Raw genomic sequence first — 15,482 nt, 5'->3', positions numbered from 1 at the left:
AACATTCTTACTGTTAAAACAATGTTTTTTTAAAATATATTTTTTATTTTTATCATCGCTGCGGCTGAGCCAAACTTGCTTTTTACCCCAACAAAATTGTTTTGAAAATGTTTTTTAGCCTATAATCTTGATTTCTGTTTCATGTATAATTAATGTAATTTAGGGACGGCAACCCCAGAGGTTTGCAAGCAGTTGCTAGGGGTTTTGTAAAATATTTAGAATTTTAAACATGTAGAATTGTACACTGTTTAATTCTGCTTTCTAAAGACTGACAGAAAACCATGAGATTAATTATCAATATTTGATTCTATTGACACTCACAATGACGGTCAAAATTTGACATAAAAGTAGAATTTTTTTTTTTGTAATATTCGTAATATACAAAATAATAAAAACTTGTAATTCGGATTGACAAAAACACAAAATAAGACACAAAAATTAATACAAAAAAGTATGATTTCAAAAAATATGACTTTAAATTTGAATGTTAAAATAACCCTTTTGAAAGTGTGAAATATGCAGAATACTCACTGAGTACATTTGTTAAAATGTGATAAATTTGCATATTTCACACTTTCAAAAGTGTTATTTTAACTCTAAAATGGAGGGAGTCAAACATTTCAGGAGTGTTAAATTTCATTAAAATTGAGGATGTACACTAGCTTTTTTTGCTGTGTATGAGACTAGACATGAGACCAGTCATTATTTATAAAACTAATTGACAGTAAAATAATGAGAAAATTCCACAGATTACATGCAAAACAACAACTAAATAATCTTTCGTCACCTGTGAAACAGTAAATAGATTTTTATTTTTTTAAATAGGTTTTATGGGCACATTAATATGTTAATTAATTAAGGATGACACAATTGATTTTTTTTATTGTAAAGGGTATTTTTTTTTCCCCAAATGTATTTATTCCGTGTAAAACATAGTAATATTTAATCCAGGTTAAAATAATACAATAACTGCCCTAATTTAGTTCCAATAAACACAACAGCACGAAATAAAATCAGTCAGTCACTGTTCACTAATGAGACCGACCGAGTAAAGAAGTCCATCTTTCCCACGACAATCAGCAGGAAAAGCCATTCTTTAGTTTAATTAATGACCGCTCTTCATTAGTGTTGGCGCTTTTGGCGGGAGTCAGACGAGACACGACGGTTATCCTTCCACAGCGCGAGGAGGCCTCGGGAAAAAAATCAGGAGTCACTCGACACGTGACTCATCGGAACGTAAGTAGAGGGAAAGGGCGGGTAAGTTTGAGTTTCTGTTCATTCGTCAAATACACTGAATAACCTCTCCTCGCTCTGTGATATATTGTTAGTATGACTGAATCCAAACTTAAAATGCAGCCTTATGAGCTAGTATTAATTAGTAAAAAAGTGGAATATTTGTACTTTTAGAAATTAATTTGTCAAACCAAAAGAATACTGAGTTTAGTGCTAAAAGTGATTTACAACGGTGGGGAAAAGTAAACGCTTATTGGCCTGTAAACTAGCCAATGTCTGAGCAGAATGAGCGAATCTGTCAGCATTTGAACACTTCAAGGCTTTTGACAGCCGTCACATTGAAGTCGAGATTTTGTAAGAGGTTATGTAAGTTGTGATCAATCTTATGAAAGCTAGAATAATGACTGCCTTTGTTAGGTCTGAAGCGTGACGTCATGTTGCAGAAACGCGAATGAAGGATTTAATCCGGCCATTTGCTTTGTTTCACTTTGGATTATGTCTCATTGTACTGTTCTGTTTGAGGAATTAATAATAAAAAAAAAATAATCCAGCCAGATATATTATTATTTACTACTACACCCCATCAAAACACAACCTATCTGTTTTGTTTTTTTCATGCATTTTAATATTTTTATGTATAAAGACAATTAATACTGTGAAAAAGTAATATAATAAATGTGTAAAAAATGTAGGTTCTATTATATAACACCAAAGCATTTTTCTACCTGCTGTACTATGTTATGTGTATTTTATTAATGTATTAAATTATTTTATTTAAATCATATTTCATGTTTAATTAATGGGATTAATTGGCATTTAATATTATTTTTATGTTTTCACATTTTCCCCACTGCTTTTTGTATTTTAAATCATTAGTTTTACCTCACGCATTTAAAAAAAAATAGTATTTATTTTATTAATTTATTTTTTTCACTTTTACTAATAATTTATACATTTTTTAATTACAAATATTTTCAACTTTTTCCATTTGTATTCTATTGTATTTACTAGCTTCATTTTTATAATCGAATGTATTCGTAAATTAGTTTAATCTGATTTATGCTGTTTTTTGTAAAATATACTCTCTAGCTCTCTCTTGTGGCCAGATAAAATAACCCAGAATGCTGCTGTTGAACAGTTTTAATATTAACCCAGCTGTAATAAAATGAGCTAATTCACAGAGGAACACAAAGAACAACGCTTAAAATACATCGTAGAGGCTCTAGATCGATAACAAACATACTTTGGATTTCAAAAAAGCAATCTTCTAAAAACTCCAAACAATCCAGATAAGAGTCATTGTAAGTTAAAGCTGATGGTCGCCCCCTGCTGGTACTAAAGCACACTGCACATATTCTCATACACGTCACATGACCAGTACCCATTTTAATTACATTTAAGCATCTCATTTTAATACATTTCTGCTTTTAATGTTGGCCCTTAATTTGGTAAAATGGTAAAACTTAATTTTTATAAGGTTATTCATTAGTAAAATATTCTACTACTATAGCATTAATCAATTTCTACATTTACAAAATAAAAATGTAAAAGCTCAAGTTGTATCTTTAAACAAATTAAATTGACAGTTATGTTTATATTATCTAACATTTGCAAAGATAATAAATGCTCTAAATGAAAGCTAATGCATTAACAAAGTAAATTAACACTTTACAAATAAACATTTGATTTAAAGTCCCCGTGGTGGTAAATCCAGTAGAGGTGTGCGATACCAAGTAAATACAGGCCCAGTATCGCCGATACCGATACTTTTTAATAATTAAGGTGGATGCCTCTTCAACCCAAATCTAAATGAATTTATGACTTAATTTGTTTTTGTGATTTGCATTTTGGGTAATTAATCAGTTAAAATCAGTACTACAAAAGCTTTTGTTCAGAACTAACTTTTGGTTACTTATGTTTTATTTAAATAAACAAAGTTACAAAATTATTACTTCACAAATATAAAAAAAAAATGTAAAAACAAATTCTCTTTTTAAGTTGCATGTTAACAAAAATGTTTCTCCTCTTTAGTGCACTTCCTTTCAGGATTTTTTTCTTAAATAAACAAAGTCACAAGTTCTCCGTCTCTGACCGAGTTGCTGTAGACTAGAAATGCGCGGGTAGCGGTAGTGGTGAGTCACGTGACGGTACAACACAGGAGAGGGGGGCGAGAGCAGGAGGACTACAGAGAGCTTGCTCTGCACTGTGACAGCAGCAGTATTTTGACAAACTCGGTCAGGTCGCAAAATGAGAGAAACTGAAATTTAAGTATCGATCTGTCCACCTCTAAAATCCAGCTTTTAATGTTGTTTGTGTCTGTGTTTTAAGACACACCATGAAGTTGATAAGTGGACAGCATTACTGAGTATTTCCTCAAAACTGCAGTGAACCAAAGACAGTCTCAAAAACATGCTTTGAAATCGCTGACGTCACAAACAAAACGCGCATGCTAAAGGCGAGGGTGTCGAGTTACATTCAAGATATTTTAAGACATGAATTATTCAGGAAAAGAAACATTTAAGTCTTTTTTTTTCCAAAAGTCAAAGGGATCAAATTGATTACAGGGGGACTTACCTTTAAATTATTAAATTTAATACTGTACAAATTCACAAAGAGACAGGATATTTTTTGTAATGAGTTTTAATTCAAATCAACATTATAAACAGTACAAACACTACAAGGAAAAAAACAAATGAGAATGAAAGCTGTTCTTCATCCCACCCCCTGCTGGCGACACAGTGTCGCTACATCTTCCCCCTCTGATCGCACACAAACACAAAGCAAAACGCTAGCGGTCGAGCTCAGGCGACAGGAAATGAGCTCATCACATTCACCGGCAAAAACACAAATAAGTCTTAAAAGTGTGAGATGGAATGCCGTCGCATTAAAACTGCAGCTACAGAAGGAAACAGAACCGCTAAAATAATGTTCATAAAAAAATAATAATAAATGGGGGACTCCGAGCAATACAGTCTTTTCAAAGTTTTTGATCGACGATTTCCCGTCACGACGCTTTTCTCTGTGTCGTGATTTATTTCCGGTCATTAGATCTGGAACGACTGTCAATGAAAAAAAATAAAATAAATGGAGATGTGAGCCGGACGTCAATCCTGGCCGGACGACATAAAGTAGTGAAACCCTTACCTCCTCGATCGTGAGAAAGATCGCGATGGCTTGTGGTTCCTGTCGCGGGACAGCGATCTCTCCCTCCTGCGCTCTCTGGAAAGAGATCTAGACGAAGTCCAGAACCAGAGTTATTATAGTCAAATAAAACGGTAAAAATGTTCGTAACTTAAGGAAAAAAAAAACGCGCTAGAACAGACGTATTTAAAAATTAATAAGTTGCCATAAAATGAAAAAAAAAAAACGGATTAAAATGTTACTAAACTATAATAGCATCTCCACAAAACACGTTGATAAAGTGCTCGCGCAATAGCGCAAACTCACCTGCTACGACTGCGACTGAAGCTCCTCCTCCTGGGCGATCTGAAGAAGAGAAGAAAAGAGCGAGTAAACGCGGTGGCGATCGACACACGAAGGCACCTCAAAAGCCCTGAAACTCCAGCCTGCTAACAGTCACACACTCGTCACCGCCCTGATACAGGGGTGGAGTGGAGATCTCGCCACATGAGCGTTCGCTAAGAGCGTTACGCTTCAGTACAGAGAACTGCTACACAGTAGAAAAACTCAACGCACTGCAAACAACCCCAACACAATGAAGACACTGAAAGAAAGCAAGAGCAGCTCTCAAAGCCCACGCTTCTTATGTAACCTGAACCTCCGTTTGGGCTCCCCATCAGTTTCTGCCTAATCTTAACGGAGTCAAGATACCAACCCTGTGTGTTTCAACTCAACAGGAGATTTCTCCTCATCTTATATCTGTATTCAGCATTAAACTGTATGAAGCAGGAAAAACTTACTAGTCTTTCGGTTTTCAACAAGCTAGAAAAGGCGAAGGGGTGGCGGCCGGGGAGCAGAATTGGCGGGAAAGTGCAGGCCAGATGCTGCTAGCTGATTAGCTGGCTTGCGGATGGGGGCTGGATGTAGTGGATTTTTCCTGCTTTTATTGGTTAGCCGAAGGCTGTTGCTGGTGGTTGGTAGTGTAGACATTGGGGAACGTAAAACGCTGATTGGTCAGGAATGTGAAGTGGGCCGCTGCCGATTGGGTGTTAAGGTTGGAGGAGGAGGAGGAGCTGACAACGGCATGCTCAGGAACCAATGGGCTGGTGCGACCTGATGACTGGCCACGCCTGGGTCATGTGACACCAACCCAGCCAGCTGATTGGGGCACGCTGGTCACATGATGCTGAAAGAGGACTAGTAGACTGACTCAGAGGGTGGTGAGGAGAGGCATGGTGGTGACTCTGCAACGGGGTTCATTTTTATTAATATAGAGATGATAAGATAAGAAAATAAAAAACAACCTTTTCATGTAAAGTTAAGTCAACAAAAGATTGCATTCCAACCATTACTAGAGCCGAGCAGATTACTGAAAACAAGCGACTGGGCTTTGGGCGGCCAATTCGCAAAGTTGTGCATAATCGACGTTAAATAAATCTGCACAAGAAGAGTGCGCGAAATCGCAGCCGGGTCAAATTTCAATCCGAAATAAAGCATGTTTTTACGAATTAAGCACATCCATCACTGCCAAAATTCTCATTACAATGAAAAAAACATTTTAAATTGAGTGAACAAATAAATGTAATTGTCGCAAAAGACTTGATAATAGCAGTAATGAGAATTTGGGTGGAAAAAAGACGCTAAATTGTCATCACAACAACATCACAAGCTAAAAGCAGAAACGCTTCACAAAAAGCTCCCATTGGTAATGCAATTCACTTGACACACTATTAACACTTAATAATAAAAAAACTAAGACTAATAAACATATTAGAAGTATTCAGTTCATAACAAACAGAAGCTTATTGTAAAGTGTTAGCAGACCCAACAAGCAATCGAAAAGCTTGTGTTTGTTGTTCCGACTCGTAATTTCGGCGTCAAACGCGACCCGGGCGCCATCGTGAGATGAGCCCAAATAATCACTCGTGGATCTGCATTTAAACACTACTACCAGAATTTGAGAAGCCCAGTCAGATCATTGCTTAATGGTTATCAATGACAATGAAGATGGAGGAGCTAAAGATCTCCGTCAGATGCCCATCAGAGCCGGGACACGTGGCACCGGCGGGGCAGTGGCATCCAGGACTGGCGAAGGGGGCAGAATCGCATTAGTTTCCTCTGAAACACAGTTTGTAGAGAGACGGGTGAGCGGGAGAGAGGGTTTACCTGCGCCGGGCTGCCGGGCTACGCCTTCGGTAGTCGTCGCGTGGACGTCGGCTCCAGGATGGAGGCGGACCCCGGTTACGAGTCCGCTTCTCGCCATTGGACAGCTCCACCCTCACTCGGCAACCGCAGAGAGTCCTGCGTGACCCGTCGATTAGACCAGAAGCCGTGAAGTAATTTGCTGATGATGATGATGATAACTAGCTTTATGATCCACACTCACCGTCCATCTAGTTCTCTGACGGCGTCTGTGGCGTCACGAGGGTCTTCGAATTCGACGAACGCAAAACCAGGAGGGTTTCTGGCCACCCAGACGCTCCTCAAGGGCCCGTAGTAGCCGAACGCCCTCTCCAGCTCGGACTTGTTCCCATTATTCCCAAGATTCCCAACGTACACTTTGCAGTCCAGAGGGCAGTCGCGATGCATGGCTCAATCTGCACAAGACAACGAGATGTTACATTTGATGTCACTCTGGACCACAAAACCAGTCACATGGGTCCATTTTTTTTTAAATTGAGATTTATACAATAATAAGGATTCCATTGATGTATGGTTAGTTAGGATAGGACAATATTTGGCCGATACAACTATTTGATAATCTGGAATCTGAGGGTGCTAAAACATCTAAACATTGAGAAAAATCTCCTTTCAAGTTGTGCATTTATGTTTTGGCATAAAAGAAAAATTAGTAATATCAACCCATACAATGTATTGCTGCTAATATTCCCGAGCAACGTGACTGGTTTTTGATCCAGGTTCACATATGAAATGTTGATTTTATCTTGAAATTTGGTCAATAAGTGTGTTTGAGTATCTTTAATATGTGCTGGCAGTTGAACCGATCTCTTCCGCTTTTCTACTAGAGCAGCAAATAAACATGAACAGATGGAATAGCCTGTATCATTCATCGTGTCTCATGTAATCCATCAATTAGTGTTTCAAAGTAAAGACGTCAATAAAAAAAGCTTGTAATAGTCACATTTACCTCAGAAAAGCCACTCAATGACTAAATTCTACAGAGATGAGCATTTTCATAAATGTATGCACTAGTCTAGATAATTTTTACCCTTAGTCTGTTCTACTGCTATGAAAATGTTATGGCCCTTATGAAAATTAATCATGGCTTTATTACAGTAAAAGTGTACGGATCATAAATTTGCATAACCAGTTTTACTACCATAGTTAAACTATGGTGAGTGTAGCAAAGCCATTGTTTAATTATATTAACCAAGATTTGCGGGTTTTTTGTTGTTTTGAAATCGCAAGAAACCGTGAAATGTGTGTCGATACCCAGTCTTACTAGTCCACGTGTCAGTTATACACTAATTTAAATAAGCCAGAGAATGTCTATAGAGGGATAATAATGGAGGTGTGGCTGGTTTCGTTGTCCACCCCCCTCAATCTCTCTCTCTCTCTTTCTCTATACACGCCTATCGATGGTATCTTGGCATAATGTTTAATAAATGTATTTATCTTGCCAAATAAATTGTAGACAACGACCTTTAAGAGTCAAACACCGTCGATTTGTACTTTGTGGTGTTTGGGGTCCTAACAGAAATAATGCTAGCTACTACAAACCTGCATGTAACATATTTAGAGCAGAACAAAATAAATACATTTAAAAATAAAAACTAAATAACAGCTTCACCTGAAAATAAAGTAAAATAAGCCGAAGTTACATAAATAACGAACAATCGCGTTGGTTTTGTGTGCTTTTGTTCGCGGCTCAAAATGGCGCACGACGACCACACGCGACTGAACACAAAATACAAAACACAATGAAACACGAACTACTGTCTCTTTAACGTGCGATAGCTGCTGTACACATAATCAAGATTAATGTTGACGTAACACGCGTAATTAAAGACTCGAAGTAAACTGCTAATCGCTAATCTGGGTCAATAGTAAAATGGCGCCTGCAAAAAAAACACAAATTGAGCAAAAAAGGCTAAACCTTGTGCTAACACTTGAGATCAAAACACACACACGACGGTATGAGATGCATTAAAGCACAGTGAAAGCGAATAAAAGTACACTTACCGTCAATGTCGCGTGTTTCTGACCGTGTATGTTTGATTCCTGGATCAGATCCGCTGTGAAATGGCGCAGCGCGGAAATACGCAGGCTCTAACGTAATGTACGTCCTCACGCACGCAGAGGGGCGGGGCTTCAGACACTACAATCGATCATGAGATACACAAACAAACTAACAGGGTTTTTCATGTCGGTCAGTTGTAAATCATGAAAGCTGTGAAATACAGACCCAAAGTTAGTTGTTTTTAAAGAGACACTCTCTGCAGAAGTTAAAACACGCCAAACAATATATAAAGAAGGTTATAAAGTTTACTTTACCATACTGAACATGCTTTATTTACAAAAAAAATGATATACTTTATGAAATTGTTTGTACTCTAAAATCACTGAAAAGTCAGAGCAGTGATTTGTGTGTAAATTTGAAGTTGACCACAAAAAGCGAGCCCTTACAGGTTTAAAAGTTTTAGAATTTTGAGTGTTTCAGCTTTTAAATGAAATCTTATTCATGATTACTATGTGATATCTATCTATCTATCTATCTATCTATCTATCTATCTATCTATCTATCTATCTATCTATCTATCTATCTATCTATCTATCTATCTATCTATCTATCTATCTATCTATCTATCTATCTATCTCCACATGTGTAATGTATGCTGTATGGCCGCTGAAGGCTAATATTCCTCTTGTTTGGATTAGCTTGAGACAAACTGGTCAGAACTCTCTCAGTAAAGTGTTTCTGTCGGCTTGTGGGGATCCGAGCGGTTGCTACTCAGAGAAGTTTGACTTTACAGAAATCATCATTATCTTCATCACCATCAACATGGACGTCCACTGCATTCCTCACCCTTAGAAACCACATCTGAGACGGTTGCTATGGAACGAGGGTCTTCAGCAGAGCTCTACTGATGTGGAAACACGTCGGCGCAATTGCTTAGTTCTGAAGTTCCAACGAAAAGGCATTTTAACTAGATAGCTTGTTACGGACACCAATGGCTTTATTGTTTAGAAGTTTCCTGGGATTCTTCCCTTTCAGCAAACCTTCCCGATCCGTTTCTTAACCCTCAAAGCAAGTCTCCGTCAGCAGCCTCTCTCAGCACATTCAAACTCCACAAGAAAGAGAGCGAAACTCAATCCCAGGAGCCGTCGAGCTCAGTGAGGTGACTGCACTGGAGCATCATTAATCAGTGTCGTGATCCATCAATTATACATGACTGCTGTAAGCCACTAAAGCATAATTGAGTGATAATTGGGGCTCGTGGAGGCGGAGCTTGTGTCCTCTGAAGTGTGTGATGTCACTTCCTGTGTCTGGACGCCAGAGGTCTATTTAAACGCTGAGGACTGAGCGAGAGAGTCCGGAGCTTCAGGAACGCAGTGGTGTGTTGGTGTTCTGCTGGTAAACGTGTGTGAGCTCATGTTTCTGATGTTGAAGACTCCAGGATCTCAACGACTCGCTTTCATGATCCTGATGGTGATCGCAGCCGTACAGTGTCAGGAGAATGAGAGGTACATCTATCTATCTATCTATCTATCTATCTATCTATCTATCTATCTATCTATCTATCTATCTATCTATCTATCTGTCTGTTTGTCTATCCATCCATCAATCTATTCATCCTTCCATTTCTATCTATCTATCTATCTATCTATCCATACGTCCATCCATCCAACTATCCATCCATCTATCAATCTGCCTAACTTTCCATCCACCCAACTATCCATCCACCCAACTATCCATCCATCCATCCATTTATCCATCCATTTATCCATCCATCCATCCATCCATCCAACCATCTGTTCTCTTGATCTTCTCTGTGGTTGTCCTGAGATTACACATCTCTCTCCAGCAGACGAGCGGTGACTGAGCATCAGCTGATGCATGATCGCGGTCGCTCCATCCAGAGTCTGAAGAGACTGATCTGGTTGTCCAGTGCGATCGAGGGTCTTCACACGGCCCAGATGCGCACCGTGACCCCTGATGACCCGGACATCAGGTGGCGCTCTCAGGCTCCGGGGCAGATCTTCTCTCAGTCCGGCCACAAGAGGGCGCTGGAGACGCTGCTGAGAGACATGTACACACCCCACCTCATGCAAGATCTGCTCGCAAATATGCACAATAGACAAATAACCACCTATTCTGATCTCCCGGGAAAACTAACCAATGACAGTCCGACCCGTCTGTAATAGAGACAGAGCAACACGTCATAATCTGAAACTACGCCCACCGGGCAGGAAAACAATCCAACTTCTGGCGTTAAGATTAAACAAACAAAAAACAAAACAATGTCTAAAAGCTGCTATGACAAGGTGTACAGCAAACAAGCTAAAAAGATAAATAAGTTTAAAAAGCTGTTGACCCCAAAAAACGAGCGTTTAAGGACACAAAAGAGGAGACCGGCTAGTGCAAATGGGTAACTGTGGGATCCTGACACTCAGTATGCGCTAAAAATACACTACATGTGCAGTAAACATTTAGACCTAAGTCAAATATCCAAATGTCAGTTTTATACATTATATTTCTGTAAGGTACGCTATTCTGTCGCCGATTACGTTCTCCTCAGTGGCGTAAATTAGTTCTCAGAGTAATAGACACGGTGCGCTCTCTCTCAATCGCCTGTTTCCACTTTTGTGTCTTTAAACGCTCATTTTTTGGAGTCGACAGATTATAAAAACGTATTTCTGGGTTGTTTAGCCTGTTTGCTGGACACCTTGTCTCATAGCAGCTTTTAGATTTTGATTTGTTTGTTGTTACAAATTATAAATGACGAGGACGCAGCTTTACACAATACAGGCTCAATGGAGACGGCTGGATTATTTTTCCCGCCCGGTGGGCGTGGTCTAAATGCGCTCTGTCTCGAGACTGAGTAAGTGGAGAAGCTTTACCGAACAAAACTAGATCGTTCTCATTATAATATACAAACAAAACTAGCTAGTTTTGTAAAGACAAATGTATTTATTAGGATGTAAGCGATCTAGTTTTGGCGCGTTTTCTACATCTGCGCGCGCAGATTAACGGTCACCCGTGATCGTCACCTATAAATCTGCCTGCAAGTCTTATACGTTTACTGTGGTTAGTACACGTACAAAAACATGGTATATGTATAAAAATACTATGGTGTTTTTGTTTTGTAAGCATTTTGTTTACTTAATGTGTGTGATGGGTTTCAAATGTCTCGCTGTTATGATATTTATCTATAACTGTGGTCATAAACAGATCACATTTTTGATTTATTGTGTGTGTGTGATTAAAGATGCTTTTAAGTAAACCACTGTTTTAGCAGAACTCATTTCGGTTGAAACACCTCAAATATAGTGAATGTGTGTTTGTATCTGAATTGTAATCCACAAAAAGAAGAACCACACACCAAAACAATACGTTTTATTCGTTTTTCTAACAACAGTGAAGGTCGTTTCCCATGTAGTGTATTTATGTATTGCTTGCCCAACTATTTCATATCCAGCTGCAACCCAAGTTTAAGATTAGTTTGCAGTTTATAAATCAAAACTCCTGCATTTCACAGTGCTCAGTATGAATATGTGAATATAAAATGATAAATAAAGTCAAATTGAAGTTCCACTCAGCTAACTGAGAACGTTCTGACAAGGTTCTCTCAAAGTTAAAGACAAGCGTTTTATTTCTAACGCATGTTCGTCATGTTGTTTAAATGTTTGTAAAATGTTCAAAACTAATGTTCACATAATGTTTGAAGAATGATGTTCCTTAACATTCACATAACCAAGAAAAAACATTAAAAAAAACTAGATGTTTTGAACGTTTGTGAGCGTAACTTTATGGGAACATTGGCAAAACGTTCTTAGAACACAAGCTCAGAATATAAAACGGTATGAAATATGAATTAAACATGAACAAAGTAAACATGAACAAAACGCAGTGATTTCATTCAAACATAAAATTAATTATTAAAAAGTATAAATCCCGTTACTGCAGAAAACACACAGTCCTACAGTAATCCATCAGGTAGAGCGGACTCTTGTGTTTCAGAAACATCCAGTAATGTTTACCTCTCCGCGTGCGGATGCAGAGAGTGAAGGGTTGGCACGGGTTTCTCTCTCACACACACAAACACACTCTCTCTTCCACTAGCACTTCATTATCCTGCAAAACATAAAAACACTGGCTTTAATTAGCAAAATGGGAGTTTGAATAGTCTAAAATATATCAAACGTCACAAGAACATCTTGACCTAGAAGCTAAAGTGAGACGGGACCTGAATCATCAAATGATCGAGTTCAAACTCGAGAGCGTTTCTGGACACACTGTTCAAACATATCTATATTTTGCATAAATGTTAGCATGCATAACGTTTATTGCAACTATATTTTATCCCAGATGAAAAATTCCAATTAGTAATAATGCCATATTATATTGCAATGTTATATTACCGAGATCCCAGTGAACTGGAACGTTCTCACAAAGTTATGAAAAAACGTTCTCCCAATAACAACCATTCTCCAAAGTTATTTAGTCTTTATAACGTTAACGTTTTTTAAAATGTTACTTGTTTCAGAACGTTCAGAGAACATCTAAAGTAACGGAATGATACAATGAAATGTTCTCTTAACGTTCACATAACCAAGAAAAAACGTTTATATAACGTAATGGGAACGTTAGCAAAACATCTTTAATGTGTACTTTGTTAGCTTGGTTACTATTAGTTTTTATTAACATTTAAATGTATTTGATTTCAGTTAACAGATATTTTATTTAAAGTAACAAGTGTTTTTATGGTTTTAGTTGTCGTTTACTATATTATGTCAATAATGGAGTGCGCTACATATTTTTCTTTTTGGAAATGCGAGTCGAAGAGCTGCATGATTCTGGATAAATTAAGCTGCACGACAGCTTTTTTTTATTTAAACAGAGATGACGATTCGGCACAGACAACCAAACAAACTAACATTTCATTTACTAAAAGTTCTGACAAATGTTAATTGCTGCATTCTGAATGAATAAATGAATGATTCAATGACTCACTTCTAAAGACTTCACTTGTTTCATGACCGAATGAATCAGAGTTTTTGAATGAATCGCTTGAATTAATGATTCAATAACTAATCACCTGTCTCCACCTACTGGTGTAATGATGTAATCGACACAATCGTTATGAAGCATCAGGTGATTTGTTCTATTTTGATCACTACCATAGACAACAGTGATTTATATCTGAACTATAAACGTTTATCCCAGTTCTTCTCTGATAAACTGAATGATTGTAGGACAGAATTAATGCTACGGTGTGGTTGAAAATACTGTTTTATACCTAAGCATGATACCGGCTCTCTCTTTCAATGCTCCGGTATGATCTTGTCAAAGGTTTAATAGACACAGCCGAATCATTGTAGTGAATGAATAAGATCGCGTGGGTGTTTGAATCAAGATGGTGATCTTTTAACGACTAGCGGTGCAGCTCTAGCGTGTCGTACGGTAATGATCTTCTCTTACGTCACTGCAGGATGTCGGCCAGTTTATCCTGATAATACTCGTAGTTCTCCTGGCAGTCCTCCCACGGCGTGAACGTCTGCTCGTCGTTCTCTACGAACGTGTCCCAGGTGTAGGTGAAATCCAGCGGCTTCATCATGCGCAGTTTGCAGCCGGCGGCCGCTAGCGCCTTTAGCCCCGCCTGGATCTCAGGCTCCTCCCAGTCGAAGAGCCGCGCGGAGAAGATCGACAGGCGAACGCTTTTCCTGGCCTTCAGGATCTCCGTCAGCTTCGCGGCGCAGGCCGCGCACGGGCTGGACGACATGTACCAGGTGATGGTGTATTTGCAGGCTGGGTCGTAGTTGGGTAGGACCTGCTGGAAGAAGGCGTCCTCGGCGTGGGCGCCCGCGTGCTCGTCCTCGAGGTATCCGCGGAGGAGGCTGTCCGAGCCCTGGTCCACCAGGTAGCACAAGAAGGTTTTATTCCGGCCGGACGAGTACTCGACGTTCTTGAACTGGAACCTGTAGAAGAACGGGTCAATGCGATCCCTGTGGGCAGATAAAGCGGGTGACTTTAAGACCTGAATACTGGCATTTCACTCAAATCAGTCGCATTCTTGTAGCGGCTCGATTTTTGTGATATCAACTTCAAATTTGAAACACAATTGAGTTAGACATATGGCTCTGAAATTGTAGTCATTTAAGAGACCAGGTTATTTTGTAAAATATATATTTTGAGAAAAATATTCTTTTGGGCTATTTTTTCAGTGTTTGCAGACTGATCTCATGAAGTAGCGTGTGTATGACACGCCAATTCGTATTTCCATTTTTGGCGTGCTATCAAGACGCATAATCGCCTTTCAGCGTGTTTATGAACGCCGTTGACTTAACGTTATATAAATATATGACTTACCTCAACCCCGTCCCTAAACCTAACCGTCACTGGGGTTAATGGCATTTATGACTGGAGATTTGACTGCGTGTACGGACACGCGGAATGACGCGGACGTTAATGGCGTAGACATATACGCATACACGCGGATAGCTCAAAATTCGTAGAGATAACACGCCACCTGACTCGAAAGTGGCGTATATGTTTACGCAAAAGTCATGATGTCATGTTGGTGTTTGGGTAGTTGTGTTACCCAGCTGCTCCTGGGTCAGACGTAACAAGCCTCTGTTTTAGTAGTTTATGTGTTACCCAGATCCTGGGTCAGACTCAACAACCCAGTGTTAGGTAGTTTTGTGTTACTCAGATCCTGGGTCAGATATAACAACCCGGGGGTTGAGTTATTTATTGCAGACTTTTTGCGACCTCTTCAGAAGAGGGCAGTGCAGCTCGAGTGTCTTCGGTAAATTCCAAATTAGGTTGTTTTCAACCCAGGACATTTGCTTTACACTAATCTGTTAAAACATTTTGATGTTCGTAAACTTCTGCAAAAATCTGCTGATTGTGTCTTTAAAAGGAACCAACCGTACCAGTCTTTATT

General features: G+C 38.9%; 3 protein-coding genes across 7 annotated transcripts in view; 1 reads left to right on the top strand and 2 right to left on the bottom strand.

Annotated features, from left to right (window-relative positions):
* Positions 1 to 4,115: 4,115 nt before the first annotated feature.
* srsf3b (serine and arginine rich splicing factor 3b) lies at positions 4,116 to 8,710 on the bottom strand. The gene is made up of 6 exons (XM_039682577.2): positions 8,557 to 8,710; positions 6,740 to 6,950; positions 6,520 to 6,654; positions 4,681 to 4,719; positions 4,378 to 4,464; positions 4,116 to 4,292 (listed from the first exon to the last, which is right to left on the bottom strand). The coding sequence occupies exons 2-6, from the start codon at positions 6,940 to 6,942 to the stop codon at positions 4,265 to 4,267; spliced, it is 492 nt and encodes a 163-aa protein (XP_039538511.1). The 5' UTR covers positions 6,943 to 6,950; positions 8,557 to 8,710; the 3' UTR covers positions 4,116 to 4,264.
* A 1,123-nt stretch (positions 8,711 to 9,833) lies between these two features.
* pth4 (parathyroid hormone 4) lies at positions 9,834 to 11,819 on the top strand. 2 transcript variants are annotated; one of them, XM_039682434.2, is made up of 2 exons: positions 9,834 to 10,059; positions 10,401 to 11,819. In XM_039682434.2, exons 1-2 carry the CDS (start codon positions 9,968 to 9,970, stop codon positions 10,735 to 10,737), a joined length of 429 nt encoding a protein of 142 aa, XP_039538368.1. In that variant the 5' UTR covers positions 9,834 to 9,967; the 3' UTR covers positions 10,738 to 11,819. The 2 variants fall into 2 exon arrangements, with proteins under 2 accessions (XP_039538368.1, XP_039538369.1); XM_039682435.2 differs by having other exon boundaries at positions 9,835 to 10,059; positions 10,404 to 11,819.
* A 98-nt stretch (positions 11,820 to 11,917) lies between these two features.
* The window catches only part of apobec2a (apolipoprotein B mRNA editing enzyme catalytic subunit 2a), a 34,385-nt gene continuing 30,820 nt past the window's right edge, over positions 11,918 to 15,482 (bottom strand). For all 4 annotated transcript variants that reach the window (XM_039682431.2, XM_039682433.2, XM_039682430.2 and 1 more), the window contains exons 3-4: positions 14,018 to 14,541; positions 11,918 to 12,670 (exon numbers count right to left, since the gene is read on the bottom strand). In XM_039682431.2, coding sequence (XP_039538365.2) covers positions 14,019 to 14,541 — 523 coding nt within the window. In that variant the 3' untranslated portion in view covers positions 11,918 to 12,670; position 14,018. The remainder of the gene's footprint in view (positions 12,671 to 14,017; positions 14,542 to 15,482) is intronic.

Source organism: Pimephales promelas, chromosome 2 (assembly GCF_988280905.1).
Source record: "Pimephales promelas chromosome 2, fPimPro1.hap1.1, whole genome shotgun sequence".
Taxonomy (NCBI): Eukaryota; Metazoa; Chordata; class Actinopteri; order Cypriniformes; family Leuciscidae; genus Pimephales; species Pimephales promelas.
This window is presented reverse-complemented; position numbering and strand designations above follow the sequence as displayed.